This window comes from Thalassophryne amazonica, chromosome 1, assembly GCF_902500255.1.
Source record: "Thalassophryne amazonica chromosome 1, fThaAma1.1, whole genome shotgun sequence".
NCBI lineage: Eukaryota > Metazoa > Chordata > Actinopteri > Batrachoidiformes > Batrachoididae > Thalassophryne > Thalassophryne amazonica.
In genome coordinates this window covers 172,530,033-172,547,879 of record NC_047103.1, presented here as the reverse complement: position 1 = coordinate 172,547,879, position 17,847 = coordinate 172,530,033, and the positions used below count along the sequence as shown (strand labels likewise).

The 17,847-nt window shown below is 43.0% G+C and overlaps 1 protein-coding gene across 1 annotated transcript in view; it reads left to right on the top strand.

Moving 5' to 3' along the window:
• Positions 1-17,847, top strand: part of LOC117520386 (kalirin-like) — a 167,552-nt gene that overhangs the window by 114,734 nt on the left and 34,971 nt on the right. Inside the window, 6 exon segments of the mRNA XM_034181767.1 lie at positions 1,673-1,783; positions 2,825-3,015; positions 3,105-3,206; positions 3,381-3,535; positions 6,678-6,780; positions 13,463-13,624. Coding sequence (XP_034037658.1) covers positions 1,673-1,783; positions 2,825-3,015; positions 3,105-3,206; positions 3,381-3,535; positions 6,678-6,780; positions 13,463-13,624 — 824 coding nt within the window.

Genomic DNA, 17,847 nt, shown 5'->3' with positions numbered 1-17,847 from the left:
TGTATGGATTTGAATCACGTGTGATTACATCAGCCAAGCTTGAACCTTTGTGCGCATGCGTGAGTTTTTCCAGGCCTGTTGGTTGCGTCATTCGCCTGTGGGCAGGCTTTGAGTGAGCACTGGTCCACCCCTCCCGTCGGATTTCTTTGTCTGAGAACTTGCTGAGAGGCTGCCGCTTTGCTCCGTGAAATTTTTTCAGAAACTGTTAGAGACAGGCAGTTGGAAACCATTCGATAGATTCAGTTGGATACGGTGAAGATTCTGTCGGCGTCACGCGGATTATGGACTGTTAAAACCTTTTTAAAGATGGCCTACAGCGGCGGAGGGCGCGCGGCGCGCCGAGCGGCCATCGACAGGCTGGATCGACAGATCATTTCTAAACTGAACGCTGTGTTGATCGGGACATCATGTGACTACCACAGAAATGGCAACAGAGCTGGACATAGCACTTTTGCGGCACATTCCACTGTTACAGGGATTTTGTAATGAAAGACGTGCAGAGGATTTTGCGCGTCGGCACAAAGCTTAGGATGCGCAGCAAAAATCACCTCCGTCTTGGAAGTCTCACAGGACATGGGGCATGTCCAGCTGTTACACAATTCTCGGATACTCACTCGACTGAAAGCCATCGAAAGCTGTCTGAATCTTCTGAATGGTTTCCAACACGAGAGGTTTTTTTTTTGCTGCGCCTCCTGAGCTGCTTCGTGCCGACGCGCGAAATCCTCCGCAGTCTTTCATTACAAAATCTCCTGTAACAGTGGAATGTGCAAAAGTGCTATGTCCAGCTCTGTTGCCATTTCTGTGGTAGTCACACGATGTCCCGGATCAACACAGCGTTCAGTTTAGAAATGATCTGGTCGATCCAGCCTGTTGAATGGCCGCTCAGCGTGCCGCCCTCAGCCGCTGTGGGCCGTCTTTAAAAAGGTTTTAACAGTCCATAATCCTCGTGACGACAGAATCTTCACCGACATCCAACTGAATCTTTCGAATGGTTTCCAACTGCCTGTCTCTAACAGTTTCTGAAAAAAATTTCATGGAGCAAAGCGGCAGTCTCTCAGCAAGTTCTCAGACAAAAGAAATCCGACGGGAGGGGTGGACCAGTGCTCACTCAAAGCCTGCCCACAGGCGAATGACGCAACCAACAGGCCTGGAAAAACTCACGCATGCGCACAAAGGTTCAAGCTTGGCTGATGTATCACACGTGATTCAAATCCATATAGTTTTTGAAAAAAATAAAAAGGTACGATACTTTTTGGACAGACCTTGTATTTGTAAATCTGTTGGACCCCAGGAAGAGTAGCTGCAGCAAAGCTGCAGCTAATGGGATCAAACAAACAATAAATGGCTGGGGGCTCTTCGGTGTCTCTCCCGTTAAGACTGTAACAGCCGTCACTTTCTTTTATTATTTATTATTCATTTCTTCTCCATGATTCATCTCCTGTCCATTGTATGTTGCAAGCTCCGTTGGGAGACAAACAAAAATGCCCGTTCCGTTTTTTGGGAGATGCTGACAACCCAGAGACATGAAGGTCACTAAACTCAACAAAGTGTGAGAGAATAAAGTATTCAAAGTGATCACTTTATCCACAGAGTTCAGTCATTCACAAGCCGCTCAGCAAAACAAACAGACAGTGAGATTTTCACAAGCTTCTGACACTTTGTGTCTGTGTAGGAGCTGTTGGCGTGCGTGAGGAGGGAAAAGGTGAGATAAAAGAAGGTCTGGATGTTATGCTGAGTGTCCCAAAGAGAGCCAACGATGCTATGCATGTTAGCATGCTGGAAGGTATCTCTCACACACACACACACACCCCCACACACACACACACACAACAAACACACACACACACACCCACACACACACACACACACACAACACACACACACACACACACACACAACTGTCCTGACCTATTGCTGCTTAGAAATCGTGACCATTTGGTCTTGGGTGGGTATTAATTCACTTCAGTTTATTTGTGTAGCGCCAAATCACAGCACAGTGCATCTCAAGGTGCTTCACAAGAGCAGGGTCCAAGAGAGCGTACCCAACCATCCGTTCTGGAAACCACAACAATATAACCAGGATTATTTGTTGTTTGTTGTCTGTTTTTCTCCAAAACTGATGAGATTTTAATCACGTGTGCCGGCTGGATAGAAAATCAGATGGTACGAACACAGAGTCACATGACTGCTGGTGCTTCACATTAAAAGTATTTTGGTGAAGCCACTATTCATCCTATGATTTCCACTCACCACAGGAAGCTGCACCAGCTTTACTGTGAAGGAAGAAAAGTCTTTAATGTGAAGGAACTCGAAGTATGGAACTAGAAATATTTTACTGTGAAAAGATGAAAGTATTTTATTGTGAAAGATCCAAAAGTATGGAACTATAAGTCTTTTAGTGAGAAGGAACAGAAAATTTAACTGTGAAGGAATTTTTTTATTTTTTATGTGAAAGCACTGAAAGTCTTTTACTGTGAAGGATCTAAAAGTAGTTTACTGTGAAAGAGCTGAAAGACTTTTACTGTGAAGGATCTAGAAGTCTTTTACTGTGAAGGAGCAGAAAGTCCTGAGGTTAAGCAGTATTGGGTTCAGTGCTTGGTCAGGGGCACTGTGGCACACGGCAGAACTGGGGATTGACTCTCCTGGTTGTGGTTTGTGGGTATCTGCTTCAGAAGTATGTACGTTTTTGTCTGAGGTCTGAGGCGCTGTGGAAATGGACGTCAGGTTTTCCTTTTGGCCTTTTTTCTGAGGTCAGGTTTTCTGTTAAGCTGTGTCCTCCGGTGGGCGGGGCACTTAACCTGTCGTTGCTGTATGTCCCTGTCAGGTCTGGAAGAGGGCCTGGAGGTCCAGGGAGAGCTTCTGCTCCAAGACTCCTTCCTGGTTTGGGAGCCTAAGTCTCTAATCAGGAAAGGGCGGGAGCGACACCTCTTCCTGTTTGAGCTGTCACTCATCTTCAGTAAGGAGGTCAAAGACTCATCTGGACGAACCAAATACCTCTACAAGAGCCGACTGAGGGTAACGCCACTGAAATTCTACAAGCCGTCATGGTCAGCCCAACTCACCCAGAACACTTTTACCAGCATTGTTTATATTTTGTCTCCCAGACATCAGAACTTGGGGTCACAGAACATATAGAGGGCGACCCCTGTAAGTTCGCCCTGTGGGTTGGACGACGCCGACGTCTGGACAACAAAACCGTACTGAAGGTACGTATGCTGTACAGGGACAACAGTCACGCAAGAAAAACTGAACCAACACGTGACAGACGAGGAATTGATGTCTCATGGACAACGGTTCACAGCAGCAGAGTCATAACCGCCACCCGTCTTCACGCATATGTAACTACGAGAATAAGCATCTACTCCTTATTCACACCACAGGCAGCCTCACTGGAACTGAAGCAGGAGTGGGTCCGCAGTATTCGCCAGGTGATCCAGGAGAGGCGGGGCCACCTGCGGGGAGCTCTGAGGGAGCCCATCCCCCTCCCAAAAACACCGAACCCCACCCTGGGGAGACAGCGCAGCATCTCCCGCAGGTCAGCACGCATTGATTAGGTTTCAATCTTCCATTCCAGCTTATTAATTAATCAAAAACCTAGACAGAGCTTTAATTCATTTGAAAGCTTGTCTCTTAGTCTTGTCCATCCAAATTGGAAGTCCCAAAAACCAGTTTTATTTGTTATTATCTATCGTCCACCTGGTCGTTACTGTGAGTTTCTCTGTGAATTTTCAGACCTTTTGTCTGACTTAGTGCTTAGCTCAGATAAGATAATTATAGTGGGCGATTTTAACATCCACACAGATGCTGAGAATGACAGCCTCAACACTGCATTTAATCTATTATTAGACTCTATCGGCTTTGCTCAAAAAGTAAATGAGTCCACCCACCACTTTAATCATATCTTAGATCTTGTTCTGACTTATGGTATGGAAATAGAAGACTTAACAGTATTCCCTGAAAACTCCCTTCTGTCTGATCATTTCTTAATAACATTTACATTTACCCTGATGGACTACCCAGCAGTAGGGAATAAGTTTCATTACACTAGAAGTCTTTCAGAAAGCGCTGTAACTAGGTTTAAGGATATGATTCCTTCTTTATGTTCTCTAATGTCATATACCAACACAGAGCAGAGTAGCTACCTAAACTCTGTAAGGGAGTTAGAGTATCTCGTCAATAGTTTACATCCTCTTTGAAGACAACTTTGGATGCTGTAGCTCCTCTGAAAAAGAGAGCTTTAAATCAGAAGTGTCTGACTCCGTGGTATAACGCACAAACTCGTAGCTTAAAGCAGATAACCCGTAAGTTGGAGAGGAAATGGCGTCTCACTAATTTAGAAGATCTTCACTTAGCCTGGAAAAAGAGTTTGTTGCTCTATAAAAAGCCCTCCGTGAAAGCTAGGACATCTTTCTACTCATCACTAATTGAAGAAAATAAGAATAACCTCAGGTTTCTTTCAGCACTGTAGCTAGGCTGACAAAGAGTCAGAGCTCTATTGAGCTGAGTATTCCATTAACTTTAACTAGTAATGACTTCATGACTTTCTTTGCTAAAAAATTTTGACTATTAGAGAAAAAATTACTCATACCATCCCAAAGATGTATCGTTATCTTTGGCTGCTTTCAGTGATGCCGGTATTGGTTAGACTCTTTGTCTCCGGTTGTTCTGTCTGAGTTATTTTCATTGGTTGCTTCGTCCCAAACCATCGGCATGTTTATTGGACCCCATTCCTGCCAGGCTGCTCAAGGAAGTCCTACCATTATTTAATGCTTCAATCTTAAATATGATCAATCTATCTTTGTTAGTTGGTTATGTACCACAGGCCCTTTAAGGTGGCAGTAATTAAACCATTACTTAAAAAGCCATCACTTGACCCAGCTATCTTAGCTAATTATAGGCCAATCTCCAACCTTCCTTTTCTCTCAAGATTCTTGAGAGGGTAGTTGTAAAACAGCTAACTGATCACCTGCAGAGGAATGGTCTATTTGAAGAGTTTCAGTCAGGTTTTAGAATTCATCATAGTACAGAAACAGCATTAGTGAAGGTTACAAATGATCTTCTTATGGCTTCGGACAGTGGACTTATCTCTGTGCTTGTTCTGTTGGACCTCAGTGCTGCTTTTGATACTGTTGACCATAAAATTTATTACAGAGATTAGAGCATGTCATAGGTATTAAAGGCACTGCGCTGCGGTGGTTTGAATCATATTTGTCTAATAGATTACAGTTTGTTCATGTAAATGGGGAATCTTCTTCACAGACTAAAGTTAATTATGGAGTTCCACAAGGTTCTGTGCTAGGACCAATTTTATTCACTTTATACATGCTTCCCTTAGGCAGTATTATTAGACGGTATTGCTTAAATTTTCATTGTTACGCAGATGATACCCAGCTTTATCTATCCATGAAGCCAGAGGATACACACCAATTAGCTAAACTGCAGGATTGTCTTACAGACATAAAGACATGGATGACCTCTAATTTCCTGCTTTTAAACTCAGATAAAACTGAAGTTATTGTACTTGGCCCCACAAATCTTAGAAGCATGGTGTCTAACCAGATCGTTACTCTGGATGGCATTTCCCTGATCTCTAGTAATACTGTGAGAAATCTTGGAGTTCATTTTTGATCAGGATATGTCATTCAAAGCGCAGATTAAACAAATATGTAGGACTGCCTTTTTGCATTTACGCAATATCTCTAAAATCAGAAAGGTCTTGTCTCAGAGTGATGCTGAAAAAACTAATTCATGCATTTATTTCCTCTAGGCTGGACTATTGTAATTCATTATTATCAGGTTGTCCTAAAAGTTCCCTAAAAAGCCTTCAGTTGGTTCAGAATGCTGCAGCTAGAGTACTGACGGGGACTAGCAGGAGAGAGCATATCTCACCCATATTGGCCTCTCTTCATTGGCTTCCTGTTAATTCTAGAATAGAATTTAAAATTCTTCTTCTTACTTATAAGGTTTTGAATAATCAGGTCCCATCTTATCTTAGGGACCTCGTAGTACCATATTACCCCATTAGAGCGCTTCGCTCTCAGACTGCGGGCTTACTTGTAGTTCCTAGGGTTTGTAAGAGTAGAATGGGAGGCAGAGCCTTCAGCTTTCAGGCTCCTCTCCTGTGGAACCAGCTCCCAATTCAGATCAGGGAGACAGATACCCTCTCTACTTTAAGATTAGGCTTAAAACTTTCCTTTTCGCTAAGGCTTATAGTTAGGGCTGGATCGGGTGACCCTGGACCATCCCTTGGTTATGCTGCTTTAGACGTAGATTGTGGGGGGGTTCCCATGATGCACTGTTTCTTTCTCTTTTTGCTCCGTATGCATCACTCTGCATTTAATCATTAGTGATCGATCTCTGCCCCCCTTTACGGCATGTCTTTTTCCTGGTTTTTTCCCTTAGCCCCAAGCAGTCTCAGCAGAAGACTGCCCCTCCCTGAGCCTGGTTCTGCTGGAGGTTTCTTCCTGTTAAAAGGGAGTTTTTCCTTCCCACTGTTGCCAAGTGCTTGCTCATAGGGGGTCGTTTTGACCGTTGGGGTTTTTCATAATTATTGTATGGCCTTGCCTTACAATATGGAGCGCCTTGGGGCAACTGTTTGTTGTGATTTGGCGCTATATAAGAAAAAAAGTTGATTGAGTTGATTGATTCACTGTCAGCTGTCTGTCTGTGTCCATCAGGGAGACCAGCGAAGACGCAGACAGTCTGGGTGACGCCAGCAGCCAGCCGGACACCGTCTCCATCGCCTCAAGAACGTCACAAAACACTGCCGACAGTGACAAGGTGAGGTTTGGATTGTTCCTTCTACCAGGATGTGTGGAACACTTTGGAACAGGTGTCTCTGAAGCAGAACTATACACTGGATGCATCCCTGCATCCTAACTGGCAGCTACCCAGACAGACTAACGGCCTGCTTCTCTGTCCCAAAAGCAGTGGTGGGCACAGATAACCAAAAAATGTACTTCGATAACAGATAAGATAACTGAAAAGTTATCTTTGATAAAGATAAACCACCCAAAAATGTATCTGAAGTTACAGATAATCAATAACCGATAAATTCCGGTGTTGTCTATGAGACATTTGCAGTTACTAAAGAGCCGAAATTGATTTTTAACACGATCGCTTTTGAAAGCATCAAAAGCGGTAAAAAAAAAAAAAAAATAAGCAAGAATGTTTGACCATGCTGCCCCCTGCAGGAAACAGCACAGACAAATTGTGAAAGAACCCACAAAATCAGCTGTTTACTAATCAGAATCATTTTTTCTTTCAACATTCTGCTCCTGCTGGAAGCTCTTGTTTACAACAGCGCTCCCACCACAGAGACACACCGAGAGCAGCCATAAGACCAGCTTCCTATGAATTTCAACACGCCGGTCAGGCGGAGGTCTTGAAAAATAAAGTCATACTAACTTATGGTTTTTTGAAAATACTGATAGAATAACTCCATTAATGTCAATTCTGTCATTTGTACAAAGTTAAAATATAACATATATCTTTTAATGTTGAATAAGGCACTAATTCTGAGGTTTTGTAACAAACACAGACCGCAAAGCATTCTGGGTAAAAATGCTAAACAGTGATTGGATCAGTAATCCGTTATGTAAACCAACACGTTAATGTGATGTGTGTTGTGTGTTGGTTTAAAGATAAATGTGCTTTTGTAAAATATTCCATTTTTATTTGTAAAAACAGGCATTTTTACGGAGCCCTGGAAGTGTCATCGCAGTTGCATGTTTTAAAACTTTTATGATGTTGTAAAATGTGCACTCAATATTAGTAAGTAAGTAAGTAAATTTATTTATATAGTGCCTTTCACAGACATAAGGCCATGTACACACGTTGTCGGGTATTTGTAAAACCGAATATCTTACCCTTTCAGTTTGGGGAAAAAACTTAAATCCACACTACGTCGTTTAAAAAAAAAAAAATCCATCCACATCGAACCGTATAAATGTATTGTAATGAGTCTGCCAAACCTTTGGGTGGCGGTACTGATTAAAATTCTATCCAATCAGGAACCTTATTCTCTTGTCGTCACTTCCACAAAAACTAAAAACATGGCGCCAACCTCGTCCGTGTGGACCAATAAGGAGTCGGAATTACTTCTAACCGTAGTTTTAGAATACAAAGTTAACAAATATATGCACACAAAAAGCGCCTGGACAATGGACAATACCAACACTTTGAGAGCAGCCGTGTACCCAGAAGTTTAATACTGCCATGAACACTCCTGGCCAGTAGATGGCAGTAGCGGCCTTGAAAAAATGTCAAAGATAATCCGTGTCTGCTACATTTAAGATGCATGGAATTTAACAAACGCAAATACACTAACGTCTATAAACCCAGAGAATATATTCACGAGAGTTTTAGGCACTAGAGTTTAATGCTGTTATCTGTGGACCCTGAACACAGTGAAATGCATTTGTCCTGTCGTGAACTTCTGAGATTACCTTATGCTACCCATAATGCATTGCTGCCTGGCACAGCATGTGCTCACAAAACCTTAAAATTAGCACATTACTTTAAAACGAAAACATATATCTGATATTTTCACTTTATAAACTTCAGACATGACAATAATTTTAAATAACTTGTCTAAAATAAGTGGTTAAAATTTGAACCATAAGTTAAACATGTATGCCTCTGGATGACTTGGTGACATTGTGATTATATTAGTATGGTGTTAAAGGAGATGACTTTTTTTTTGGTCACCAGTTCTCCTTTGCTTACAGACCATAGAGTGGTTTCTGTTTGCAGAAGATAGAACAACATGCTTATTAGGAAATTTTTAACAGGTAGGTCTCAACAGCTTTAACAGTTTTAAAAATGTTATTCACTGTTCAGCTTAGTTTAGTACGTTATCGGTCTAAAAGTTATCGGACGGTAATTCATCGGAAGATAATTAGTCCGATGATGGTTTTTAAATTTATCTAAAAAGATAATCCGATAATGAAAACATTATCTTCGATAATTATCTGTTATCGGATTATCGGAAGTGTGCCCACCACTGCCCAAAAGTAGTCATGGATTTAACACACCCAGGTACATCACTGTCCCCCTGTCCAGTCTCCAGAGGTTGTCAACAGACCATGTTTAGGAAACCCCTCCCCCATGGCTGTCATGGAAATACATTTCATTGGGGTCTCTCATTTGACACAACATCATTCCTGGGACCTCCAAGGACTCTCCTGGAGAGATCTGCTACCAAACACCTCCCATCACTGTGTTAGGTGACTAGTTAGTGTACAGTTCTCACAACCAAATAGGAAAACTAGCACCACCAGGAGTCTCAACAATCAGCGGCACATGCTCCAAAGCACACAGTGGAAATTCTTAAACTGACCGTGTTTAAGTCCACTATTTTCTGAGCACATCGTAAGATGCACACGGGGGGTATTCAGTCACTGCACTCATCACAGGTGTACTTTGGGTGTGACATGAAATCAACCAATCAGAGCGTCATCTTTTATTTCCTGTAAGCGCTGGGGTGCGCTGGAACCTGGCTCACTCCTATTTAGATCGAGTCATGTTTTAGATCTTCTGGTGAGTTAACAGAGAACATCCACCAAAGCTCCCTGAGGTGAAGTTTTCTATTCTTCCATTAGTGTTTGCTTTTATTTTGTTAATTACTGTTTTCCTTTAAGTTTCTTTGCGTGTTAAAGCAGAGTGCACGTATGTGGTGAACCCACCTGAAGAACTCTGCACTCAATGAAAGATGAGGCTTTTGGCGGTCAACAGCAGTGTCGTGTTCTGAGTGCCAACAAACATCTTCAAACCACAACGAACATTTCAGATGCCAACGAACTTCTTCACTCAGAAGTGAAGCACCATGGGAAAAAAAAACTACCTTTGAGATGCTTCCAAGGCAAACGGTGGTCTGTGTGAGTGTTTGATAGATGAGGTAAATGCTGCATACATTCACTTGGTGTCAGCATGTGCCACCTCAGTAATACAACCCCTGGCAAAAATGATGGAATCACCGGCCTCGGAGGATGTTCATTCAGTTATTTAATTTTGTAGAAAAAAAAGCAGATCACAGACATGACACAAAACTAAAGTCATTTCAAATGGCAACTTTATGGCTTTAAGAAACACTATAAGAAATCAGGAAAAAAAATTGTGGCAGTCAGTAACGGTTACTTTTTTAGACCAAGCAGAGGGAAAAAAATATGGACTCACTCAATTCTGAGGAAAAAATTATGCAATCACTCAATTCTGAGGAATAAATTATGGAATCACTCAATTCTGAGGAAAAAAATGATGGAATCATGAAAAACAAAAGAACGCTCCAACACATGACTAGTATTTTGTTGCACCACCTCTGGCTTTTCTAACAGCTTGCAGTCTCTGAGGCATGGACTTAATGAGTGACAAACAGTACTCTTCATCAATCTGGCTCCAACTTTCTCTGATTGCTGTTGCCAGATCAGCTTTGCAGGTTGGAGCCTTGTCATGGACCATTTTCTTCAACTTCCACCAAAGATTTTCAATTGGATTAAGATCTGGACTATTTGCAGGCCATGACATTGACCCTATGTGTCTTTTTGCAAGGAATGTTTTCACAGTTTTTGCTCTATGGCAAGATGCATTATCATTTTGAGAAATGATTTCATCATCCCCAAACATCCTTTCAATTGATGGGATAAGAAAAGTGTCCAAAATATCAACGTAAACTTGTGCATTTATTGATGATGTAATGACAGCCATCTCCCCAGTGCCTTTACCTGACATGCAGCCCCATATCATCAATGACTGTGGAAATTTACATGTTCTCTTCAGGCAGTCATCTTTATAAATCTCATTGGAACGGCACCAAACAAAAGTTCCAGCATCATCACCTTGCCCAATGCAGATTCGAGATTCATCTCTGAATATGACTTTCATCTAGTCATCCACAGTCCACGATTGCTTTTCCTTAGCCCATTGTAACCTTGTTTTTTTCTGTTTAGGTGTTAATGATGGCTTTCGTTTAGCTTTTCTGTATGTAAATCCCATTTCCTTTAGGCGGTTTCTTACAGTTCAGTCACAGACGTTGACTCCAGTTTCCTCCCATTTGTTCCTCATTTGTTTTGTTGTGCATTTTCGATTTTTGAGACATATTGCTTTAAGTTTTCTGTCTTGACGCTTTGATGTCTTCCTTGGTCTACCAGTATGTTTGCCTTTAACAACCTTCCCATGTTGTTTGTATTTGGTCCAGAGTTTAGACACAGCTGACTGTGAACAACCAACATCTTTTGCAACATTGCGTGATGATTTACCCTCTTTTAAGAGTTTGATAATCCTCTCCTTTGTTTCAATTGACATCTCTCGTGTTGGAGCCATGATTCATGTCAGTCTACTTGGTGCAACAGCTCTCCAAGGTGTGATCACTCCTTTTTAGATGCAGACTAACGAGCAGATCTGATATGATGCAGGTGTTAGTTTTGGGGATGAAAATTTACAGGGTGATTCCATAATTTATTCCTCAGAATTGAGTGAGTCCATATTTTTTTCCTCTGCTTGGTCTAAAAAAGTAACCGTTACTGACTGCCACAATTTTTTTTCTTGATTTCTTATAGTGTTTCTTAAAGCCAGAAAGTTGCCATTTGAAATGACTTTAGTTTTGTGTCATGTCTGTGATCTGCTTTTTTCCTACAAAATTAACTGAATGAACATCCTCCGAGGCCGGTGATTCCATAATTTTTGCCAGGGGTTGTAGTACTTACACACATGCACTGTGCACGTGGATGGGCGTGTGCGGTCACATGACCTCCAGTGCAACTGTTTGTTTTTCTGTCGGGGAGTTTCCTTCCTTCAGTCAGAATTGCTTTTCCAAACGTTCTCCTCTGCTGCTGTTTGAGGTACGTTTGATTTGTTCTACAGCTGCTATTTAGCTCAGGGTGGGGCAGGCGGGTGGGTCACATGACCTCTGACCCTCTGTCTTTAAAAACATACAGTATAACTTCAGAAGCTGTGTGTTGCTCTTGTTTGTTTTGTTAAACTTCTATACTGCAGTGTCCGGGAGTGTTTGGCTAAAGTGACATCGCGGCGTGGCGCATAGCAAAGTCCGGGATGATGACTGGTGGGAGATTCAACATGTGCTCCCACGTCAGGAAGATTGTTGATTTACGTTTGTATAAATGGTCTGTTTGCTTGTGCACTTTGTGGAATAACGATGTCACATTTTCAGTGGAAAGCCGATCACAGCTGTCTTAGATTTGGATTGGGAACACCCCACTATTCCCTATGAACCCCGTGCACGTGTGTGCACGTGTTTCTCCCACCAGATGGGAGCCATGTGTTCCACCAGTCTCACTCTCACTCTCACTCACTCCCTCACACGCGCACACACACACACACACCATTAATCTTTCCTTATGGGGACCTTCACTGAAAGGGTTGATCACAGCAGTCAAAGTGAGGACCAATCAAAACATCTTGAACAAACATCTGCATCCACATACACTCAGAGATCATGACCACCTCGTCTCATTAGCAGGTCACATGATGGACAGAGGTCGACATGCTGTGCTGTGACTAGATGCTAGAGACTGTGTTAAAGTGGAGGTCACATGGTTTAAGTGATGACCCTCAACGGACGGATCAACAAAAACACTTTTATGTTTGGAATGTGAGCAGAAGGGAACTGAGGAGGGAAGCCACCAAGACAACTCTGAAGGAGCTAAAAGCTTCTGTGGGTGTGACTGGAGCGAAACACAAACAGATCTAGCCAAAGTTTTGTTATTTTTCTTTGTGTTTTTGTTGATCTCCATGACGTACTAATGATATATCCCTGTTTTAGATCACAGTTCATCAATTTTCGTTTGATTTATCATTTTGAAGACAATATTGATTCCAGCTTCACATCATCTTGAATATTTTACACCATTGAAAGTCTTATTTTTGCAAATCTACTGTTGCACTGTTCAGAACCAACACTGAAGTTTAAAGTCCGGTGTCGCAGACCGAGTGGTCCAGCCTGCCTTCACTGCGCATGCGTCATTTAGGACCACAGCAGCACATCTGAGTCTGACTCTCTGAGTCTGAGTCTCGACACCCAAAGTGATCAAAGGGAATAATGTGATTATTAACCATCAGATGACAAACTAAAACCTCTTAAATCATTCAGAAACAAGGTGATAATCGGTGAGTCGTTACTGACACTGTGAAATGATGGAGGTCTGATCGCTTCCTCGGTCTTTTAGATATCTGTTCCTGAGATAGATGATGACTGGAGGCAGTTTGAAGCAGAAACGAGGAGATGATCAGTAAATTGCTGCTGACGCTCAGAAATGACACATGCGCAGTGAAGGTGGGCGGACCAATTTTTAGAGGGAACCCTTTGGTCGCAGACACCGGCACTCTTCCTGTTGGTCCCAACACCACAGAAATCTTAGTCCAGTTCTAATATTGATGAAAGGGCAAGTATGTGCTGCCCCCTGTTGGCAGTAAATAATTTGTTTTTCCTGTCTCTGTGTTTATTCAGTTGTCAGGCGGATGTGAGTTAGTGGTGGTGTTGCTGGACTTCACCTCCACGACACCTGGAGAGCTCAGTGTTCGCTGCGGCCAGACTGTGGAGCTGGTAGAGCGGTCCACTGAACGGCCCGGCTGGTGTCTAGCCAGAACAACAGACCAAACGCCACTTCAGGTACCCAAAGAACATTATGGACACAGGACCACAAGTCACAATCTGAACATACTCAGAAATAATAACACCAACATTCCACACAGGGAACAACACAAGCATTCCACACAGGGAACAACACAAGTGTTCCACACAGGGAAAACTACAAACATTCCACACAGGGATCAATGCAAATGTTCCACATATGAATCATCACAAATGTTCCACATATGAATCGACACAAATGTTCCACGGGGGGAACAATGCAAACGTTCCACACGGGGAACAATGCAAACATTCCACGCAGGGAACAACGCAAACGTTCCACACAGAGTGCAGTGCAAACGTTCCACACGGAGCAACACAAACGTTCCACACAGGGAGCAACACAGATGTTCCACACAGGGAACAAGGAAAATGTTCCACATGGGAATCAACACAAATGTTCCACGTGGGGAACAATGCAGACATTCCATGTGGGGAACAATGTAAACATTCCACACGGGGAACAACGCAAACGTTGCACACGGGGAGCAACAACAAACGTTACCCCTGGGGAGCAACAGCAAACGTTACACATGGGGAACAACACAAATGTTCCACACAGGGAACAACACAAATGTTCCACACAGGGAACAACACAGGCGTTCTACACAGGGAATAACACAAACTTTCTACACAGAGAACAATACAAATGTTCCACACAGGGAACAGTACAAACGTTCCACACAGAGGGAAAACAACAAACATTCCACACAGGGAACGATGCAAATGTTCCACACGTGAAACAACACAAATGTTCCACGCGGGAAACAGTGCAAACATTCCACGCGGGGAACAACGCAAAAGTTCCACACGGGGAGCAACACAAGCATTCCACACAGGGAACAATGCAAATGTTCCACATGGGAATCAACACAAATGTTCCACGCGGGGAATCAACACAAATGTTCCACGCGGGGAACAATGCAAACATTCCATGTGGGGAACAACGCAAACGTTCCACACAGGGAACAACACAAACATTCCACACAGGGAACAACACAAGCGTTCCACACAGGGAACAACACAAGCGTTCCACACAGGGAACAACACAAGCGTTCTAGACAGGGAACAACACAAACCTTCTACACAGAGAACAATACAAACGTTCCACACAGGGAAAACTACAAACATTCCACACAGGGAACAACACAAGCGTTCCACACACGGAACAATGCAAATGTTCCACATGGGAATCAACACAAATGTTCCACGCGGGGAACAATGCAAACTTTCCATGTGGGAAGCAATGCAAACGTTCCACATGGGGAACAACGCAGACATTCCACACAGGGAACAACGCAAATGTTCCACATGGGAATCAATACAAATGTTCCATGCGGGGAACAATGCAAACGTTCCACGCGAGGAACAACGCAAACATTCCACACGGTGAGCAACAACAAACATTCCACATGCAGAACAACACAAATGTTCCACACAGGGAACAACACAAACATTCCACACAGGGAACAATGCAAATTTTCCACATGGAAATCAACACAAATGTTCCATGCGGGGAACAATGCAAATGTTCCATGTGGGGAACAACACAAACGTTCTACAGGGGGAACAACGCAAACGTTCCACACAGGGAACAGTACAAACGTTCCACACAGGGAAAACAACAAACATTCCACACAGGGAACGATGCAAATGTTCCACACGTGAAACAACACAAATGTTCCACGCGGGAAACAGTGCAAACATTCCACGCGGGGAACAACGCAAAAGTTCCACACGGGGAGCAACACAAGCATTCCACACAGGGAACAATGCAAATGTTCCACATGGGAATCAACACAAATGTTCCACGCGGGGAATCAACACAAATGTTCCACGCGGGGAACAATGCAAACATTCCATGTGGGGAACAACGCAAACGTTCCACACAGGGAACAACACAAACATTCCACACAGGGAACAACACAAGCGTTCCACACAGGGAACAACACAAACGTTCTAGACAGGGAACAACACAAACCTTCTACACAGAGAACAATACAAACGTTCCACACAGGGAAAACTACAAACATTCCACACAGGGAACAACACAAGCGTTCCACACACGGAACAATGCAAATGTTCCACATGGGAATCAACACAAATGTTCCACGCGGGGAACAATGCAAACTTTCCATGTGGGAAGCAATGCAAACGTTCCACATGGGGAACAACGCAGACATTCCACACAGGGAACAACACAAGCGTTCCACACAGGGAACAATGCAAATGTTCCACATGGGAATCAATACAAATGTTCCATGCAGAGAACAATGCAAACGTTCCACGCGAGGAACAACGCAAACATTCCACACGGTGAGCAACAACAAACATTCCACATGCGGAACAACACAAACGTTCCACACAGGGAACAACACAAACATTCCACACAGGGAACAATGCAAATTTTCCACATGGGAATCAACACAAATGTTCCATGCGGGGAACAATGCAAATGTTCCATGTGGGGAACAACACAAACGTTCTACAGGGGGAACAACGCAAACGTTCCACACAGGGAACAACACAAACATTCCACACAGGGAACAACACAAACATTCCACACAGGGAACAACACAAGCGTTCCACACAGGGAACAACACAAACGTTCTAGACAGGGAACAACACAAACCTTCTACACAGAGAACAATACAAACGTTCCACACAGGGAACAGTACAAACGTTCCACACAGGGAAAACTGCAAACATTCCACACAGGGAACAATGCAAATGTTCCACATGTGAATCAACGCGAATGTTCCACGTGGGAACAGTGCAACCGTTCCACGTAGGGAACAATGCAGATGTTCCACATGGGGAGCAACACAAACATTCCACACAGGGAACAACGCAAACGTTTGACACAGGGAACAATACAGACGTTCCACACAGGGAAAACTACAAACATTCCACACAGCGAACAATGCAAATGTTCCACATGGGAATCAACACAAACGTTCCACGCAGGGAACAATGCAAACGTTCCATGCAGGGAACAACGCAAACATTCTACACAGGGAACAACACAAACGTTCCACACAGGGAGCAATACAAGTGTTCAACACAGGGAACAACACAAATGTTCCACACAGACAACAACACAAACATTCCACATAGGGAACAACACAAAGTTTCTACACAGAGAACAATACAAACATTCCACACAGGGAACAATACAAACGTTCCACACAGGGAACAACACAAGCATTCTAGACAGGGAACAATCAATCAATCAATCAATCAATCAATTTTTTTATATAGCGCCAAATCACAACAAACAGTTTCCCCAAGGCGCTTTATATTGTAAGGCAAGGCCATACAATAATTATGTAAAACCCCAAGGGTCAAAACGACCCCCTGTGAGCAAGCACTTGGCTACAGTGGGAAGGAAAAACTCCCTTTTAACAGGAAGAAACCTCCAGCAGAACCAGGCTCAGGGAGGGGCAGTCTTCTGCTGGGACTGGTTGGGGCTGAGGGAGAGAACCAGGAAAAAGACATGCTGTGGAGGGGAGCAGAGATCGATCACTAATGATTAAATGCAGAGTGGTGCATACAGAGCAAAAAGAGAAAGAAACAGTGCATCATGGGAACCCCCCAGCAGTCTACGTCTATAGCAGCATAACTAAGGGATGGTTCAGGGTCACCTAAGATAAGATGGGACCTGATTATTCAAAACCTTATAAGTAAGAAGAAGAATTTTAAATTCTATTCTAGAATTAACAGGAAGCCAATGAAGAGAGGCCAATATGGGTGAGATATGCTCTCTCCTTCTAGTCCCCGTCAGTACTCTAGCTGCAGCATTTTGAATTAACTGAAGGCTTTTTAGGGAACTTTTAGGACAACCTGATAATAATGAATTACAATAGTCCAGCCTAGAGGAAATAAATGCATGAATTAGTTTTTCAGCATCACTCTGAGACAAGACCTTTCTGATTTTAGAGATATTGCGTAAATGCAAAAAAGCAGTCCTACATATTTGTTTAATATGCGCTTTGAATGACATATCCTGATCAAAAATGACTCCAAGATTTCTCACAGTATTACTAGAGGTCAGGGTAATGCCATCCAGAGTAAGGATCTGGTTAGACACCATGTTTCTAAGATTTGTGGGGCCAAGTACAATAACTTCAGTTTTATCTGAGTTTAAAAGCAGGAAATTAGAGGTCATCCATGTCTTTATGTCTGTAAGACAATCCTGCAGG